This window comes from Pristis pectinata, chromosome 9 (genome assembly GCF_009764475.1).
Source record: "Pristis pectinata isolate sPriPec2 chromosome 9, sPriPec2.1.pri, whole genome shotgun sequence".
Classification (NCBI taxonomy): Eukaryota; Metazoa; Chordata; class Chondrichthyes; order Rhinopristiformes; family Pristidae; genus Pristis; species Pristis pectinata.
Window position 1 is genome coordinate 99,067,647 of NC_067413.1, and position 15,683 is coordinate 99,083,329.

At 43.1% G+C, this 15,683-nt stretch overlaps 1 protein-coding gene across 1 annotated transcript in view; it reads right to left on the bottom strand.

Moving 5' to 3' along the window:
• stac (SH3 and cysteine rich domain) overlaps positions 1–15,683 on the bottom strand; it is a 94,454-nt gene that overhangs the window by 40,675 nt on the left and 38,096 nt on the right. Inside the window, exons 3-6 of the mRNA XM_052023507.1 lie at positions 10,428–10,528; positions 1,129–1,210; positions 914–1,023; positions 45–129 (exon numbers count right to left, since the gene is read on the bottom strand). Of these exons, the coding sequence (XP_051879467.1) occupies positions 45–129; positions 914–1,023; positions 1,129–1,210; positions 10,428–10,528 (378 nt within the window). The remainder of the gene's footprint in view (positions 1–44; positions 130–913; positions 1,024–1,128; positions 1,211–10,427; positions 10,529–15,683) is intronic.

Consider the following 15,683-nt stretch of genomic DNA (forward strand, 5'->3'; position numbering starts at 1 on the left):
ATAATAGAGACAGTTAAAAAAGCAGATTTTAGTTCCATGCATACCAGTGTCACTATATTTCCGGCTCAGACTCAACGTTCCTCCTGCAGCACTCGCACCTTCCTCTGGAACTTCAGCCAGGTCTGAAGCCTGAGACAAAATGAAGAGAACAGTGAGGGTGCTTGGCAGCAGAGTGCAAGTTAAAACCAGCATGAGTGTTAGAACACAGAACAGTGCAGCACAGGAACAGGCCCTTCAGCCCACAATGTTGTGCTGAACTAATTAAACTAGTAACTAAATGTCTAACTAAACTAATCCCTTCTGCCTACACAATGTCCACATCCCTCCATTCTCTGCACATTCATGTATCTATCCAAGAGTCTGTTCAATGTCTCTATCGTATCTGCCTCCACCCCCGCCCTGGCAGCACATTCCAGGCACCCACCCCTCTCTGCCCTGCACATCTCCTTTGAATTTACCTCCTTTCACCTTAACTGCATGTCCTCTAGTATTAGGCATTTCAATCCTGGGAAAAATATATCAGCTGTCTACTCTACCTCTGCCTCTCGATATCCTATCAACCCCTATCAGGTCTCTCCTCAGCCTCACAGCCTAACACTGAATGTGGGGAAAAAACTAAGGGGCTTTAAAACCTTTCTAATCTTCAGCTCCTGATGGCGAAGGTTTGTTGTTGGCTGTACGTATCAGGAGATGTTTATTGGATGGAACATCAGGAGCCCGCATTTTCCAGCTACACACAGCTGGCGGGCAGAGTGGAGCTGGGGAAATGGAGCTCACACAACTGTATCAGATCTACCACAAACAAAGAAAATGAAAGCCGATGTGAGGGGTCGTTTCTTCTGCTGAGGTCAGCCCAAGGTATTGAATAGTAGTTTAGCAATAAATCAAATGCAATTGCCAGAAGGTTACTTACGGAAGTGTGTGGAGGGGAGTCTGATCCAGAGCTCGACTTCTTGGATCTTTGAGCCAGAGAAGTTCCAAACCGGAGCGTTTCATACACTGGGTCAATTTTACTGCTGCAAGCTTTATTGGAAAATAAACTGACTAGTGAACAAGGGAAATGTAGCAGTGAATCACACAAATAAACCAGACATAAATTCATTCTGAATAATTAGTAACTGTACTTACCAATAGGCATCACCTCTTTGATGCACCCATATTGTTCATGGATTAGTAATGGGGAGCTATAGTAACGTCGGAATCCTTTTGGCTATCAACAGAGAGAAAGCATCCAAGCAACAATTAGTTCAGGATAATAATGTGGTACAGTACAGTAGAGAAGGGTCCAATCCACCCGTCATATCATTTGGCACATTGATTTTTCCCTGTCATGCCCCTGGAATGGCTCAAAAGGCTTTACAGTTGGCAAAATATTTTTGCAGTCTAGGCAGTATCATTGTTGAGATTACTGCAGCAAAGGTTAATCAGACAGCTGCTCTGTGCATGGCAAGACTCTGATAATGTGGCTGTGATGAATATTCAATGGTAGACAGAGGGAATTAAGTAATTGGGGAAGCAATCTTCTCTTCTTCAAGTTGTGCAATGGGAGCTTGTCCATTTGATTCCCTCCAGTAGTAAATAAATTCCTTATATACAGTAGTAAAAAGTCTGATGAAAAATAAAATTAAATTCAAGCTTAAAGATTCTCTGAGAAACTTAAAGCCAACAATTTTAATTCACAGTGTTTACACTGCTGCATTTTTGTTGCTTGGGAAGCTCTTGCAATGTGATTTGTATTTCTGATTTTCATGAAAAATACCTGGAGCAATTTATTTATTAAAATCAACAACCAAAAAGAATTGGTGCTAAAGTTCAATCGTCAAATTAAAATGGCATTCGGCTTAAGTGACCATAAAGCTATCAACACCAATGTGCTTGTCTCTCAGATGGTCTCAGAAAAGGTCTAGCAAGCCACTAGAAAGAATGAATATGCTTCAATGGTCCGCAAGTTCCACCACCATCTTTTTACGGTGATTAGAGAAGGCCATTGGCAACATAGTAAGAATGAAATCAGGTGTTTAGTAGGCACATCTTTCATTATAACTACCATGAGACTGGATGGTAGGCCAGACTGGATGGACTGGATGGAAAGCCTCAGCCACATCTTCAATGAAGCAGTGAGTTGTCAGATATATTAGTTTGCAGATAGGATGCTCAACTGGTGCATCGTTAAAAGCAAGTGTCCTGTTCCATAGATATTCCTCAACATGCACATCAACACATTAACTGATTGTTCCTCTCTTTGGAAAATGTGAATCTTGCAGAAGCAAATCTGCATTTAAATTGTCGACGTACCAACAGCGACTATATGTCAAAAGTAATTTGTTTGAGAAGATGAAGCAAATTGTTTTCCCAAGGTAAAGTAGCTGACTTAAATGCATATTCGCATTAACCTAGATGAAACTTATAAAATCCTTATGGGATAGGATAGACTAGGTGTAGGAAGGATGTCCCAAAGATGGGGTAGTTCAAAACCAGAGGTCACTGCCTGAGGATATGGAGTAAACCATTTAGGACAAATTTCTTCTCCCAAAAAGTGGCTGAACCTGTGGATTTCTCTACCACAGAAGACAACTAAGGCCAAGTCATTAAATGTATTGGAGAGCTGCTCGATATAGCTATAATGGCTGAAAAGAGCAAAAGATATGGGGAGAAATTAGAAACACTACTACATTTAGATGATCAGCCACGATTATACCTTGATGGCGCAGCAGACCTAAAGGGCTGAATAGCCTACTCCTACTCTTTGCTTTTATATTTCCACTGGAGCCTTGACCAAGATCTTTGTGTCCTCTCTAGCCACGGGTGTGGTGCTGGAGGACTGGCAAGTAGCTGATGTTGTTCAAGAAAGGAAATAGGGATAATCCTGGAAATTATAGACCAGTGAGTCTCATGTCAGTGGTAGGGGAGCTATTGGAGAGGATTCTTAGGGAAAAAGAATGAAGAAATAAAGGGCTATGTGGGAGGGAAGGGTTAGATAGATCTCTGAGCAGGATAAAATGTCAGCACAACATTGTGGGCCTAAGGGCCTGTACTGTGCTGTAGTGTTCTATGTTCTATGAAATGTAAGGTAACTAGAGAAGCGTGAGAGAGGAGCTGGCCAGAGCTGATTGGAAGGGGACCCCAGCAGGGAAGACGGTGGAGCAGCGATGGCAGAAGTTTCTGGGAGTAATTCGGGAGACACAGCAGAATTTCATCCCAAGGGAGAAGCAGCACACTGAGGGGAGGACAGGGAACAGTAGCTAACAAGGGAATCAGACACAGCATAAAAGCAAAAGAGAAGGCATACAATATGGCGAAGATTAGTGGGAAGCCAGAGGACTGGGAAGCATTTAAAATCCAACAGAGGACAACTAAAAAAGGGAGGAGAAGATGAAACACAAGGGTAAACCAACCAATACTATAAAAGAATACTGCAAAAGTTTTTTTTAGATAAAGGGTAAGAAAGAGACAAGAGTGGACATTGACCCACTGGAAAATGACGCTGGAAAAGTTGTAATGGGGAACAAGAAAATGTCGGAGGAACTTTGCGTCAGTCTTCACAACCAATAACGTGCCAGAAATTCAAGAGAGTCAGAGTGCAAAGGTGAGTGCTGTGGTCATTACTAAGGAGAAGGTGCTGGGGAAGCTGAAAGGTCTGAAGGTGGATATATCACCTGGACCAGATGGACTACACCCCAGAGTTCCGAAAGAAGTAGCTGAAGAGTTTGAGGAGGCATTAGTAGTGATCTTTCAAAAATTACTGGAGTCAGGGAGGATCCCAGAAGACTGGAAAATTGAAAACGTGACACATTTGTTTAAGAAGGGAGGGCGGGAAGAGACAGGAAATTATAGGCCAGTTAGCCTGACTTCAGTGGGATGCAATTTCGGACCACTTGGAAGTAAAGGATAAAATAGGGTGAAGTCAGGAGGTTTCGTTAAGAGGAGCTTTTGCCTGACAAATCTGTTAGAATTCTTTGAGAAGGTAACATGCAGGTTAGACAAAGGATAATTAGTGGATGTTATTTACTAGTATTTTCAGAAGGCCTTTGACAAAATACTTGACATGAGGCTGCTAAACAAGATAACAGCCCATGGTATTACAGGAAAGGTACCAGCATGGACAGAAGTTTGGCTGACTGGTAGAAGGCAGAGGGTGAGGATAAAGGGGGCCTTTTCAGGATGGCTGCCGGTGACCAGTGGAGTTCCGCAGGGGTCAGTGTTGGGACTGCAACTTCTCACTTCATACATTAATGATCTGGATGAAGGAACTGGTGGCATCGTGGCCAAGTTCGCAGACGATACCAAGATAGGTGGAAGGACAGGTGGTGTTGTGGAGGCAGGGAGTCTGCAGAAGGTAGATGGACAGGTTGGGAGAGTGGGCAAAGAAGTGGCAGATGGAATAAATTTGTAGGGAAGTGTGGGGTTACGCACTTTGGTAGAAAGAATAAAGGTGTGGACTATTTTCACAATGGGGAGAGAATTCAGAAATCGGAGTCCTAGTGCAGGATTCCCTAAAGGTTAACTTGCAGGTTGAGTCGGGTGCAAGGAAGACAAATGCAATGTTAGCATTCATTTCAAGAGGCCTAGAATACAAAGGCAAGGATGTAATGCTGAGGCTTTATAATGCATTGGTCAGACCACATTTGGAGTATTGTGAGCAGTTTTGGGCCCCGTATCCAAGGAAGGATGTGCTGGCATCAGAGAGGGTCCAGAGGAGGTTCACAAGAATGATCCCAGGAATGAAAGGTTTAATGTACGAGGAGGTTTGACGTCTTTGGGCCTGTACTCGCTGGCATTCAGAAGGATGAGGGGGGATCTCATTGAAACTAAAACTGAAAGGCCTGGATAGAGTGGATGTGGAGAGGATGTTTCCAGTAGTGGGAGAGTCTAGGATCTGAGGGCACAGCCTCAGAATAAAGAGACATCCTTTTAGAACTGAGGTGAGGGGGAATTTCTTCAGCCCGAGGGTGGTGAATCTGTGGAATTCATTGCCACAGAGGGTGGAGGAGGCCAAGTCATTGGGTGTATTTAAAGCAGAGATTGATAGGTTCTTGATTGGTAAAGGGGGTTCAGGGTTATGGGGAGAAGGCAGGAGAATGGAATTGAAAAAAAAATCAGCTGTGATTGAATGGCAGAGCAGACTCAATGGGCTGAATGGCCTGATTCTGCTCCTCTATATTATGGTCTTAGGGAGAGGATTTATGAGCATTTGGAAAACCATACCAAAATTAGGGACAGTCAGCATGGCTTTGTGCAGGGCAGGTCATGTCTTACCAAATTGACTGAGTTTTTTGAGAAGGTGACGAAGGTGATCGAAGAAGGTAGAGCTGTGGATGTTGTCTACACGGATTTTAGTAAGGTGTTTGACAAGGTCCCTCGTGGTACGCTCATCCAGAAGAGCCACGGTGACTTGGCTGTTTGGATTCAGAACTGGTTTGACCACAGAAGACAGAGAGGGTAGTGATGGATGGGTCTTACTTTGGCTCACTAGTGGTGTTTCGCAGGGATCCGTCCTGGGACCTCTGCTGTTTGTGGTATACACACACACACACACACACACACGACTTAGGTGAAAATGTGGATGGGTGGGTTAGTAAGTTTGCAGATGACACAAAGATTGGTGGTGTTGTGGATAATGTAGAAGATTGCCAAAGGATGCAGCAGGATATAGATCAGTTACAGGAATGGGTGGAGAAATGAAAGATGGAGTTTAATGCAGGCAAGTGTGAGGTGTTACACTTTGGGAGATCAGATGTAAAAGGGATAGTACACAGTTAATGGCAGGGCCGTTAACAACATTGACGTGCAGAGGGATCTTGGAGACCAAGTCAATAGCTTACTGCTAAAGAAGGCGTATGGCATGCTTGACTTTATTAGTCGAGGCAGGTCTTGTGGGCAGGTTTGCTAGAGCTGTGGGGGAGGGTTTAAACTAGTTCAGCAAGGGGATGGGAGCCCGAGTGATAGGTTAGAGGTTGGTGCATTTAGGGTACAAGTAGATGCAGCATGCAGAAAGACTGTGAGGAAGGATAGGCAGTTGAAAGGGCAAAATTGCAGTCAGTTGGATGGGCTGAAGTGTGTCCACTTTAATGCGAGAAGTATCAGGAACAAGGGTGATGAACCTAGAACATGGGTAAGCATGTGGAACTACGACATGGTGGCCATTACAGAGACTTGGCTGTCGCAAGGGCAGGAATGGCTGCTGGATATTCCGGGGTTTAGATGTTTCAAAAGGGACAGGGATGGAGGTAAAAGAGGTGGGGGAGTGACTTTGCTGATCAGGGACAGTGTCACAGCTGTAGAAAGGGAGGACGTCCTGGAGGAATCGTCCACTGAGTCAGTGTGGGTGGAAGTCCGAAACGGGAAGGGAGCGATCACTCTATTGGGAGTATTCTACAGACCCCCCCAGTAGCAGCAGCCTTTACTCCTTGCATTGTAGGAGACTGAGGGCTGATCTCAGAGAGGTACATAAAATCATGAGGGGCATAGATAGGGTGAGCGGTCTTTTTTCCAGGGCTGGCGAATCAAAAACTAGAGGACCTAGTTTTAAGGTGAGAGGTGAAAGGTTTATTAAGAACCTGAGGGGCAATTTTTTGTACACAGTGGGTGTTAGATATGTGGAACCAGCTGCCAGAGGAAGTGGGTGAGGCAGGTACATTAAGAAGTATGTGGACAGGTATGTGGATGACAAGAGTTTAGAGGGATATGAGCCAAGTGCTGGGAAATGGGATTAATTTGAATATACATCTTGGTCGCCATGGACACGTATGAACCGAAGGCCCTTTCTCTGTGCTAAACAACTCATGAGTCTATGACTCTATGACTGCTGCAAATAGTTTATTGCCAATCTATTTCAATGCACTAAAGAATTTAAAAATAGTGAAATATTCAATCGCATGCACAGCCTCCAGTCAAGGTGAAACTTGCATTACTACATTTTACCAAGTAGAAATTGATGCCAGTTTCCTGCACACTCCAAGCCTCCCAGGTGTACCTATTACATGTGAACAGTACATAGTTTCCTGAGAGACAAGGACCAAGTTCAGCCCTTGGCTGGTTATGATTGTAAACTTACCTTGCAGTAACCATATGAATGTCTGGGTTCATCCAGCCAAGGCTATTTAAAATATTACTTTTAGAATTGTATCAAACAGTCACAGCCAATAGCACAGTGTGTTGATGGCTCATTATTAAACACTAAAACATTTATCGAGTCATCAATAGGTTTTGTATTTCAAACCACTGAAATGGCCAACATTTTACTTCGGTACAATGCAGTTATTTGGCATCTTATTTCAATGACGACTTACCAGCTGCCATTAACGTTCAAAACTTAATTTTTGCTTCTTTGATTAAAAATTTAATGATCAGCTTCCAAATGTCAATGCAAGGAAACACTACACTGTGTATGCAACTCTCATGTAATCCAATCTCAACTGTGTGCTGAATGAAAGATGTGGTTCAGTTACATGGCTTTAAAATTCTTCATCCTCCTCTCAATCCCTTCCTCCCCACAGCCCCTTCCTCCAATCCCCAAAAGGTATTGGTCCACTTGTTGGAACACGGTCCCAGTGAATCCTAGCATCTTCTAAAATGTGCCACTGTTAACATGGCAAGAGGTTTGGAAGGCTTGTTGACCAGTGGACACTTTGGAGACAAACCTAATCTTGTCTTCAGTTGAATTTAACATTAAAAATTTCAGGATTTCAAGCGAGAAACCTGGGTCAGTTCTTCCACTCCTAATTAAGGTGAGACATAGTGGTGTAATTAGTAAAGCTACTGCCTCACAGTGCCAGAGACCCAGGTTCAATCGTGACCTCCAGTGCTTTGTGGAGTTTGCACGTTCTCCGTTTGATGTGCATCCTTCCTTCGGGTGCTCCAGTTTCTTCCTGCATCCCAAAATGTACATGTCAGTCGGTTAATCAGCTGCTATAAATTGCCCCTAGTTTCTGGTGAGTGATATAATCTGGGAATTGATCAGAATGTGAGGAGAAGAAAAAATGGGATTAACGTAGGATTACTGCAAATGGATGGTTGATGGTAAGTGTCGGCTGGGTGAGCCAAAGAGACAGTTTCTGTGCTGTCTCTCTGTGGCTTTAAAGAGCAAGAGCACAGAGACCAAAAGTGGTGTCCCAATTTCAGGCCTCTTAATAGGACCTGAAACATCTCTGGTTTAGTGTGGTATACTGACATTAGTTCCTGGAAAGAATTCTGCTACTTCTTTAAAGAAATTCTGAATATTTTATTCAAGTAACTTCTAAAATAAAGTCAGCTTCCATTGTCATGCTGGTCAGATAATGTGCCAAGCTCTCACATAAAAGTTTATTAACTGCATTTAATAATAATAATGATAACAAGCCTGATTCTGATTTCAGAATCTGAACAGAATCAGGTTTATTACCACTGACATGATGTGAAATTTGTTGTTTTGCAGCAGCAAAATTAAATTTTCAATTAAATTGAAATGAGTTTAATTAGAAAATCCAAAAAAACTCCAATTATCTTGTACAGGTGTGCAAGTTAGAATGAAAGCTTGGATTTCTGACTATATCATTGATCTCCAGCTGGTGCTCCCTTCAGTCTGAAGCCAGCTTTCTTCAGCTTAACCTGGGAGGCGAGGGAGGAGATTTCTGGGGCCCTGGCAGAGACTTTTTTGCATCTTCATTAGCCACAGGTGAGGTGCCAGATGACTGCAGGACAGCAAATGTTGTTCCTTTGTTAAAGGACACAGCAGGGATACGCCAGGTAACAACAGGCCAGTGTGTAGTCAGTGGTATGCAAGCTATTGGGAAAAAATGTTCCAAAGCTTAGGATTTATCAACTCTTGGAAAGGCAGGGATTGAGTGGGGATAGTGAGCATGCTTTGCTCATGGGAAATCTTGTCCCACAAATTGATATTCTGAGAAGACAACTAAGCATATCAATGAGAGCAGTGTGATGAGGTTGTCTACACGGATATTAGTATGGCCTTTGACAAGGTTCCGCAAGGTAGTTTTATCCTAAAGGTTAAAGCTCATGGGATCCAGGGCAAGCTGGCGAAGCAGATCCAAACCTAAGAGTTACAGGTGGTGGTGGAACATTGTTTTTCTGATTGTAGGTCTGTGTCCAGTTGTATACTGGTCATTGCTGGGACCCTTGATGTGTTGATATACATTGGATATAAATGTAGTAGGTTTGATTAGTAAATTTGCAGATGACACAAAAAATAGAGGAATGCGGAGAGTTGTCTAAGGCATGATACAGATCAGACGGAAACGGGTGAAGCTAGTGAGGTGGTGCATTTTGGGAGGGCAAACAAGGAAGGACGTACAGAGTAAATGGCAGGGCCGCAGTGAGTGTTGATGAACAGATGGACCATGTGATACAAACCCATAAACCCCTGGAAATGGCAGCAAAGGTGGTGAAGGCGGCACATGGGTTGCTTGCCTTCATTAGACACGGCAGAGAATATTGGGGCTGTGACATCATGTTACAGCTTTATAAAACAATGATTTAGGCCATATCTGGAGTATTAGGTGCAGTTCTGATTGCTGCACTCTAGGAAGGACGTGATTATGCTGGAGAGGGTGCAGAGGAGGTTCACCAGGATGTTATCTGGATTTAGAGAATGTCAGTTGTAAGGAGAGGTTGGATAGGTTGGGTTTGTTTTCCCTGAGTGCAGGCAGCCAAAGGGTGACCAGATAGATAGAGGTATACAAGATCATGAGGTAGATAGTAAGAATTTTTTCCAATGGTGCAGATGTCCTAGACCAGAGGACACAGGTATAAGTTAGAGGTAGGAGGTCAGAGGGGGTCTGAAGATTTCTTTGCACACCGAATCGAGATGCACTACCTGAGGAGGCAGTGGAGACAGATACTCTCATGACATTTAAGAAACACCTGGGAGGCACCTGAGTGGCCAAGGCATAGTAGGCAATAGACCTAATGCGGGTAAATGGGATTGATGTAGATGGGTGTATTGGTCAGCATGGGGGAAGTGGGCTGAAGGGTCTGTTTGGGTGTTGTGTGACTCTCTGACTCTATACGCCAAAACAGCATGACTCTTTTAGTCCTGCCGTTATCAGTTACGTTAAATACTCTCAGAAGAAATTTGTATAATTAAGTCCATCCACCAGCAACCGGAGAAATCCCACCACATCAAGACTGTCTTTTCCAGATTCTTTTAAACAAACTATTGTCACAATAATCACTTCCAGCAACATATTAGTTTTATTTTACTGCCAGAGAAAAGAAAATAGCTGGTTTTAACAACACAACTGGCACACTATTTTTAAATATTTACCATTATGCTCCATAAGAATTATTACTTCTAAGATATTACATGACGGAAACATTTTTTTCAAATTTTAAAATCTTCAAGGAACAATCAGCTCTCCAAGAATTAATCTTTGAGTGTAGTGTTGGGTCTGTTTCTGTGGTAACCATACTATATACACAGTGCTGCTTACCAGTTTGCCCATGCATCGCTGCTGTTCAACACCGTCAATACATTTGTGATGGATGCTCATTTTACAAGCTTTGCAGCGCAGACCAAGCTTGGCATTGGTGCCTGTTAAATGCATATGCATCACACGTCAATGCTTTTCTCATATCAAGTTAACATAAGTGATCTGAACAAAATGAGTACATTTAATGTATAATATTAACTATGCTCAACTCTTTCAGACCATTGGAAATATATAACCACTGAGTTTTCTTGGAAGCAGGTAAAGCTTGTTTTTTTGCTGTAAGTGATCATTTTGATTCGTAGTGTCTTCAATTTTATCAATACTGACTTTTAACCCCTACTGGAATTAAAATGAATGTACAATGCAGGAAAAGACCAATCCTGGCTTGTGGTTGGCCTTTACATGAACAGCAGTCCCATTCCCATATGCCCATGCCTTCACATGTTTTAAACACGTTTTCCTTCGGTAACCAATCGAGCTGCTGGTATAATCTCTGTTTCAATAAAAACCCAAAAGTATATTACGTAGCCTCATAATCTTGCACATATCAAGTTTCTCTTGCCTAAATCTCTTACATTCATCTTGTATCCAAATTTGCAGATTCTAGATCCCTCAATAATTATAAACAGACTGTTCTTTTCCTCCATAATTTCCAGCAGCTCTCTATAAATATGATATTGTGTGATTGGTTTGACCTAACCTGAACTGTTCACACGGAAGCATTGAACCCTCCTTGACATCTCCTTTTCATCAGAAAATCATCTCATAACCATGAACTAATAGGTCACGTCACAATTCACTGGAGCATAACAAGCTTTGCTACGGAGGGCAGTATGCACCTTTAGAATGCACTGTGATCTTGTGGGTTCTTTTAAGTCATTCGTCTTCACTGGAGACCCTAAATTGATCAAATAGTATTATATTTTTCACCAGTATTATAATGGCTGTGGATCTAGTGCTTGTAAATGGGATTAATTTGGATAGGAGCTTGATAGTTGGCATAGATGCAGTGGGGTTAAGAGCTGGTTTCTGTGATGTCTGACTAGGATTAAGTTGAGTGGTGATCACTCAGTGTTAGGTGACTCAAGTACTAACTTCACAAATATGGAGTGCTCTTAAAACATGATTCACCATTTATAAATACAGTACAAATAAAGTTAAAAACTATGTGGATTACAATTAGGAAGAAGAATGTAAAGTGAATCATGTTCCATACACTCACCACCCTCTGTGTGAAAAAGTTGCCCCTCAGGTCCCCTTTAAATCTTTCCCCTCTCACCCTAAACCTATGCCCCCTAGTTTTGGACTCCCCTACCCTGGGGAAAAGACTGTTACCATCCACCTTATCTATGCCTCTCATAATTTTAAACATTTCTATAAGGTTGCCCCTCATTCTCCTATGTTCCACGGAATAATGACCAAGCCCGGCCAACCTCTCCCTATAACTCAGGCTCTCTAGTCCTGGCAATATCCTTGTAAATCTTCTCTGCGCTCTTTCCAGTTTAATCACATCTTTCCTATAACAGGGTGACCAAAACTGTACACAGTAGTTCAGGTGCGGCCTCACCAATGACTTGTACAACTGCAACATAATGTCCCAACTCCTATGCTCAATGCCCTGACTGATGAAGGCCAGTGTGCTGAACACCTTTTTCACCACCCTGTCTACCTGTGATGTCGCTTTCAATGAACTATGTACTTGTATTCCCAGGTCCCTCTGTTCCATTACACTCCCTAGTGCCCTACCATTCACAGTACAAGTCTTACTCCGGTTTGACTTTCCAAAATGCATCACCTCACACTTATCTGTATTGAAATCCATTTGCCACTCCTCTGCCCACTTTCCTAACTGATCAAGACCCCCCTGTAATCTACGATAACCTACTTCACTATCAACAACAACACCTAATTTCATGTCATCTGCAAACTTACTGATCAAGCCTTGTGCATTTGCATCCAAATCATTTCTATAAATAACAAATAATAAGGGTCCCAACGCCGATCCCTGAGGCACACCACTAGTCACCGGCCTCCATCCCGGGAAACTACCTCCAACCACCATCCTCTCCTTCCTACCTTCGAGCCAATTTTGAATCCACCTAACTAACTCTCCCTGGATTCCATGGGACGTAACCTTTCAGAGTAGCCTGCCACACGGGACCTTGTCGAAGGCCTTGCTAAAGAATGGTATTATAATTTTACTGTATGCAATATATGTGACTGTATTATATTATATCTGAAAACACACAAAGCAAAAAAGACTCTGACGATGTACCATCTGATTGTTCGGAAATTCTGATGATTTTGTATCTGGCTCACTGGACCTTATTTCCTGGACTCCTAAATTCACCGGGGCCCCGCTTCCTGTGATCCCTTTAAACTCACCAGAGCCCTATTTCCTGACCTCCCTTTAAACTCACTGGGCCCCGTTTCCCATGCTCCCTTTAAACTCACCAGGGTCTTGTTACACATAGGGGAGGGCTGTGAAGCCTTGACCATTAAGTTAATTCGGAACAGATCAGTAGAATTCTGGATATTAAGGAAATCAAGGAATATGGGGAGGATGCAGAAAAATGGCAGAGGTAGTAGATCAGTCATGAGGTTGATGAACGACGTACAGGATCAGCAGGGAAGATGCTCTTCTCCTGCTCCCACATCATACATGTTCTGATGTAAATTACATAAATCCCTACACCACTCACATATTCACGTGTTGGGACTTATCTCTCATTCATCACTTAACCTGCAAGCATTCTCATTCGATGACACAAGAAATCCTGCTGATGTTGGAGGTATCTGGAGCAATACACAAAAAGTGGTGGAGGAACTCAGCAGGTCAGGCAGCGTCCATGGAGGGAAATAAACAGTCGACGTTTCGGGCCGAGACCCTTCATCAGGAAGAAGGGTCTCTCCTGATTAAGGGTCTCGGCCCGAAACATCGACTGTTTATTTCCCTCCATGGATGCTGCCTGACCTGCTGAGTTCCTCCACCACTTTTTGTGTATTCTCGTTCTATATCAAGTTTGCAATATTATTATGCATGTAAAACCAAAAAGGGGTAGAAAAACCACAATGTGAATTTTCACAGTGGATCCCAGAGTGTGGTGGTCTCAGACTGCGAGCTTTGGTGAGAAGAGCCTGTGTGATCTGCTCAATACTTGCCTTTGGTTGGACAGTGTAACAGTGGTGCCAGTCAGGTAGGTGGTTGGTCAGTATTCTCACTTCTTAATAGTTCAAATAAAGTATGAGAACAGATTGGGTTGCATTTTAAAGGGCCTGTTCTAAGTTTAAAATATGGCTGTTGAGCTCAGTTCTGTCTGCTGCACAGCCTTCAACACATGGAAATTCCGAGATGCTATCTGGATGACTACGTCCGCAAGAACTACCTGCAGTTTGGCCAGCTTGAGTGCCAGGTCTTGGAACCCGAGTACAGACTGGAGACACTGTGATGCATCTGCAAGTCTGAAATCTGCGGATTTTTAAAAAGTTGTCATACCATCGCTTAATGAGAGACAGCCAGGAAAGGAATGGGTGAACATCAGGCAGAGGAGAGGTGGCAAGCAGGTGGTCGGGAATACCTCAGAGTATATCTCGCTCCAAAACTGGTTCTCTGCATTGGAAAGTGGGAGGGAATCTGAGGGGGATCTTCTTCACTCAGAAGGTGGTGTGAGTGTGGAACGAGCTGCCAGTGGAAGTGGTGGATGTGGGTTCAATTGTAACATCTAAGAGAGGTTTGTATAGGTCCATGAATGGGAGGGGCTTGGAGGGACACTGTCTGGGTGCAGGTAGATGGGACTAGGCAGAAGATCAGGTTGGCAAGGACTAGATGGGCCGAAGGGCCTGTTTCTGTGCTGTAGCACTCTATGACTCTATGACCATAAGGGTGTTGGTACACTCAGCAAATCCTTGGATGTCAAAGGATATTGAAGGTTGGATAAATACAGAAAAGGATACAAATGCCAGGTAAAGAGATCAGAAAATGGGGAAGGCCCTTTAGGAATATAGAAAGTGTAAGGGGCTACTTAAAAATTTCGGACGGCGAAGACAGGGTAGAAAACTTTGCTGCTGGCCAAGATTAAGGAAGATCCCAAAGCATTTTGTAAGTATATTCAGGGCAAGGGGGTAACGAGGGAAAGGGTGGGGCACATTACGGACCAAAATGGCAAATGAATACTCTCATCTGTATTGACTAAGGAACAGAGTTCAGGGTGGGGAGGCCAAGTGCTAGAACATGTTCTTCTTTAGAAGATATCTTAGTGGCTTAAATGTGGATAAATCCCCAAGACCTGTTGAGATGTATCTCAAGCTGTGGGGGAGGATATTACTGGGGCCCTGACAGAGAATTTGAGGTCCTCACTGGCCATAGGTAAGGTGTCAGATGACCGGAGGGGAACAAATGTGGTGTCCTTATTCAAGAAGGGCAGTGGGCACAAGCCAGGTAATTACTGACCTGCAAATCTAACATCAGTGGGACGGTAGTTACTGGGAAAAAATAATTTACACTTGGAAAGGCCAGGATTGTTTGGTGGAGATTGTGTCTGGCAAATTTGAGGACAAAAGAACTTGTTGAGGGCAGTGCATTTTAAGTAGTCTACCTTGACTTCAGTAAAGGCCTTTCACAATGTTCCACATTGGAGAATGATCCAAAAGTCCATCGGATCCAGGGCAAGTTGGAAAATGGGATTGGAAGCCTGTAACTAGTGGTGTACCACAAGAATCAGTACTGAGACATACTTTAATATCCAACTCATTAATGTAAGAGGTACAATTAGTAAGTTTGCAGATAACACAAAAAATCTTAATTAGTTCTAACAAACAAAAGAGGAAGTTTGATACATTTAAGTATAGTCTTAGGCTATAAGATGATATTGATGATAGAGTCATAGAGATGTAGAGTCATACAGCTCGGAAACAGGCCCGTCGGCCCAACTGGTCCATGCCGACCAAGAAGCCCCATCCAAGCTAGTCCTATTTACCTGCGTTTGGCCCATAACCTTCTAAACCTTTCCAATCCATGTACCTGTCCAACTGTCTTTTAAGAGTTGTTATTGTACCCACCTCAACCACTTCCTCTGGCAGCTCGTTCCACATCAATACCACCCTTTGTGTGAAAAAGTTGCCCCTCAAGTTCCTCTTAAATCTTTCCCCTCTCACCTTAAACCTTGATTCCCCAACTTTGGCAAAAAGACTAAGTACATTCACTCTATCTATGACCCTCATGATTTTATACACCTCTATAAGATCACCTCTCAGTCT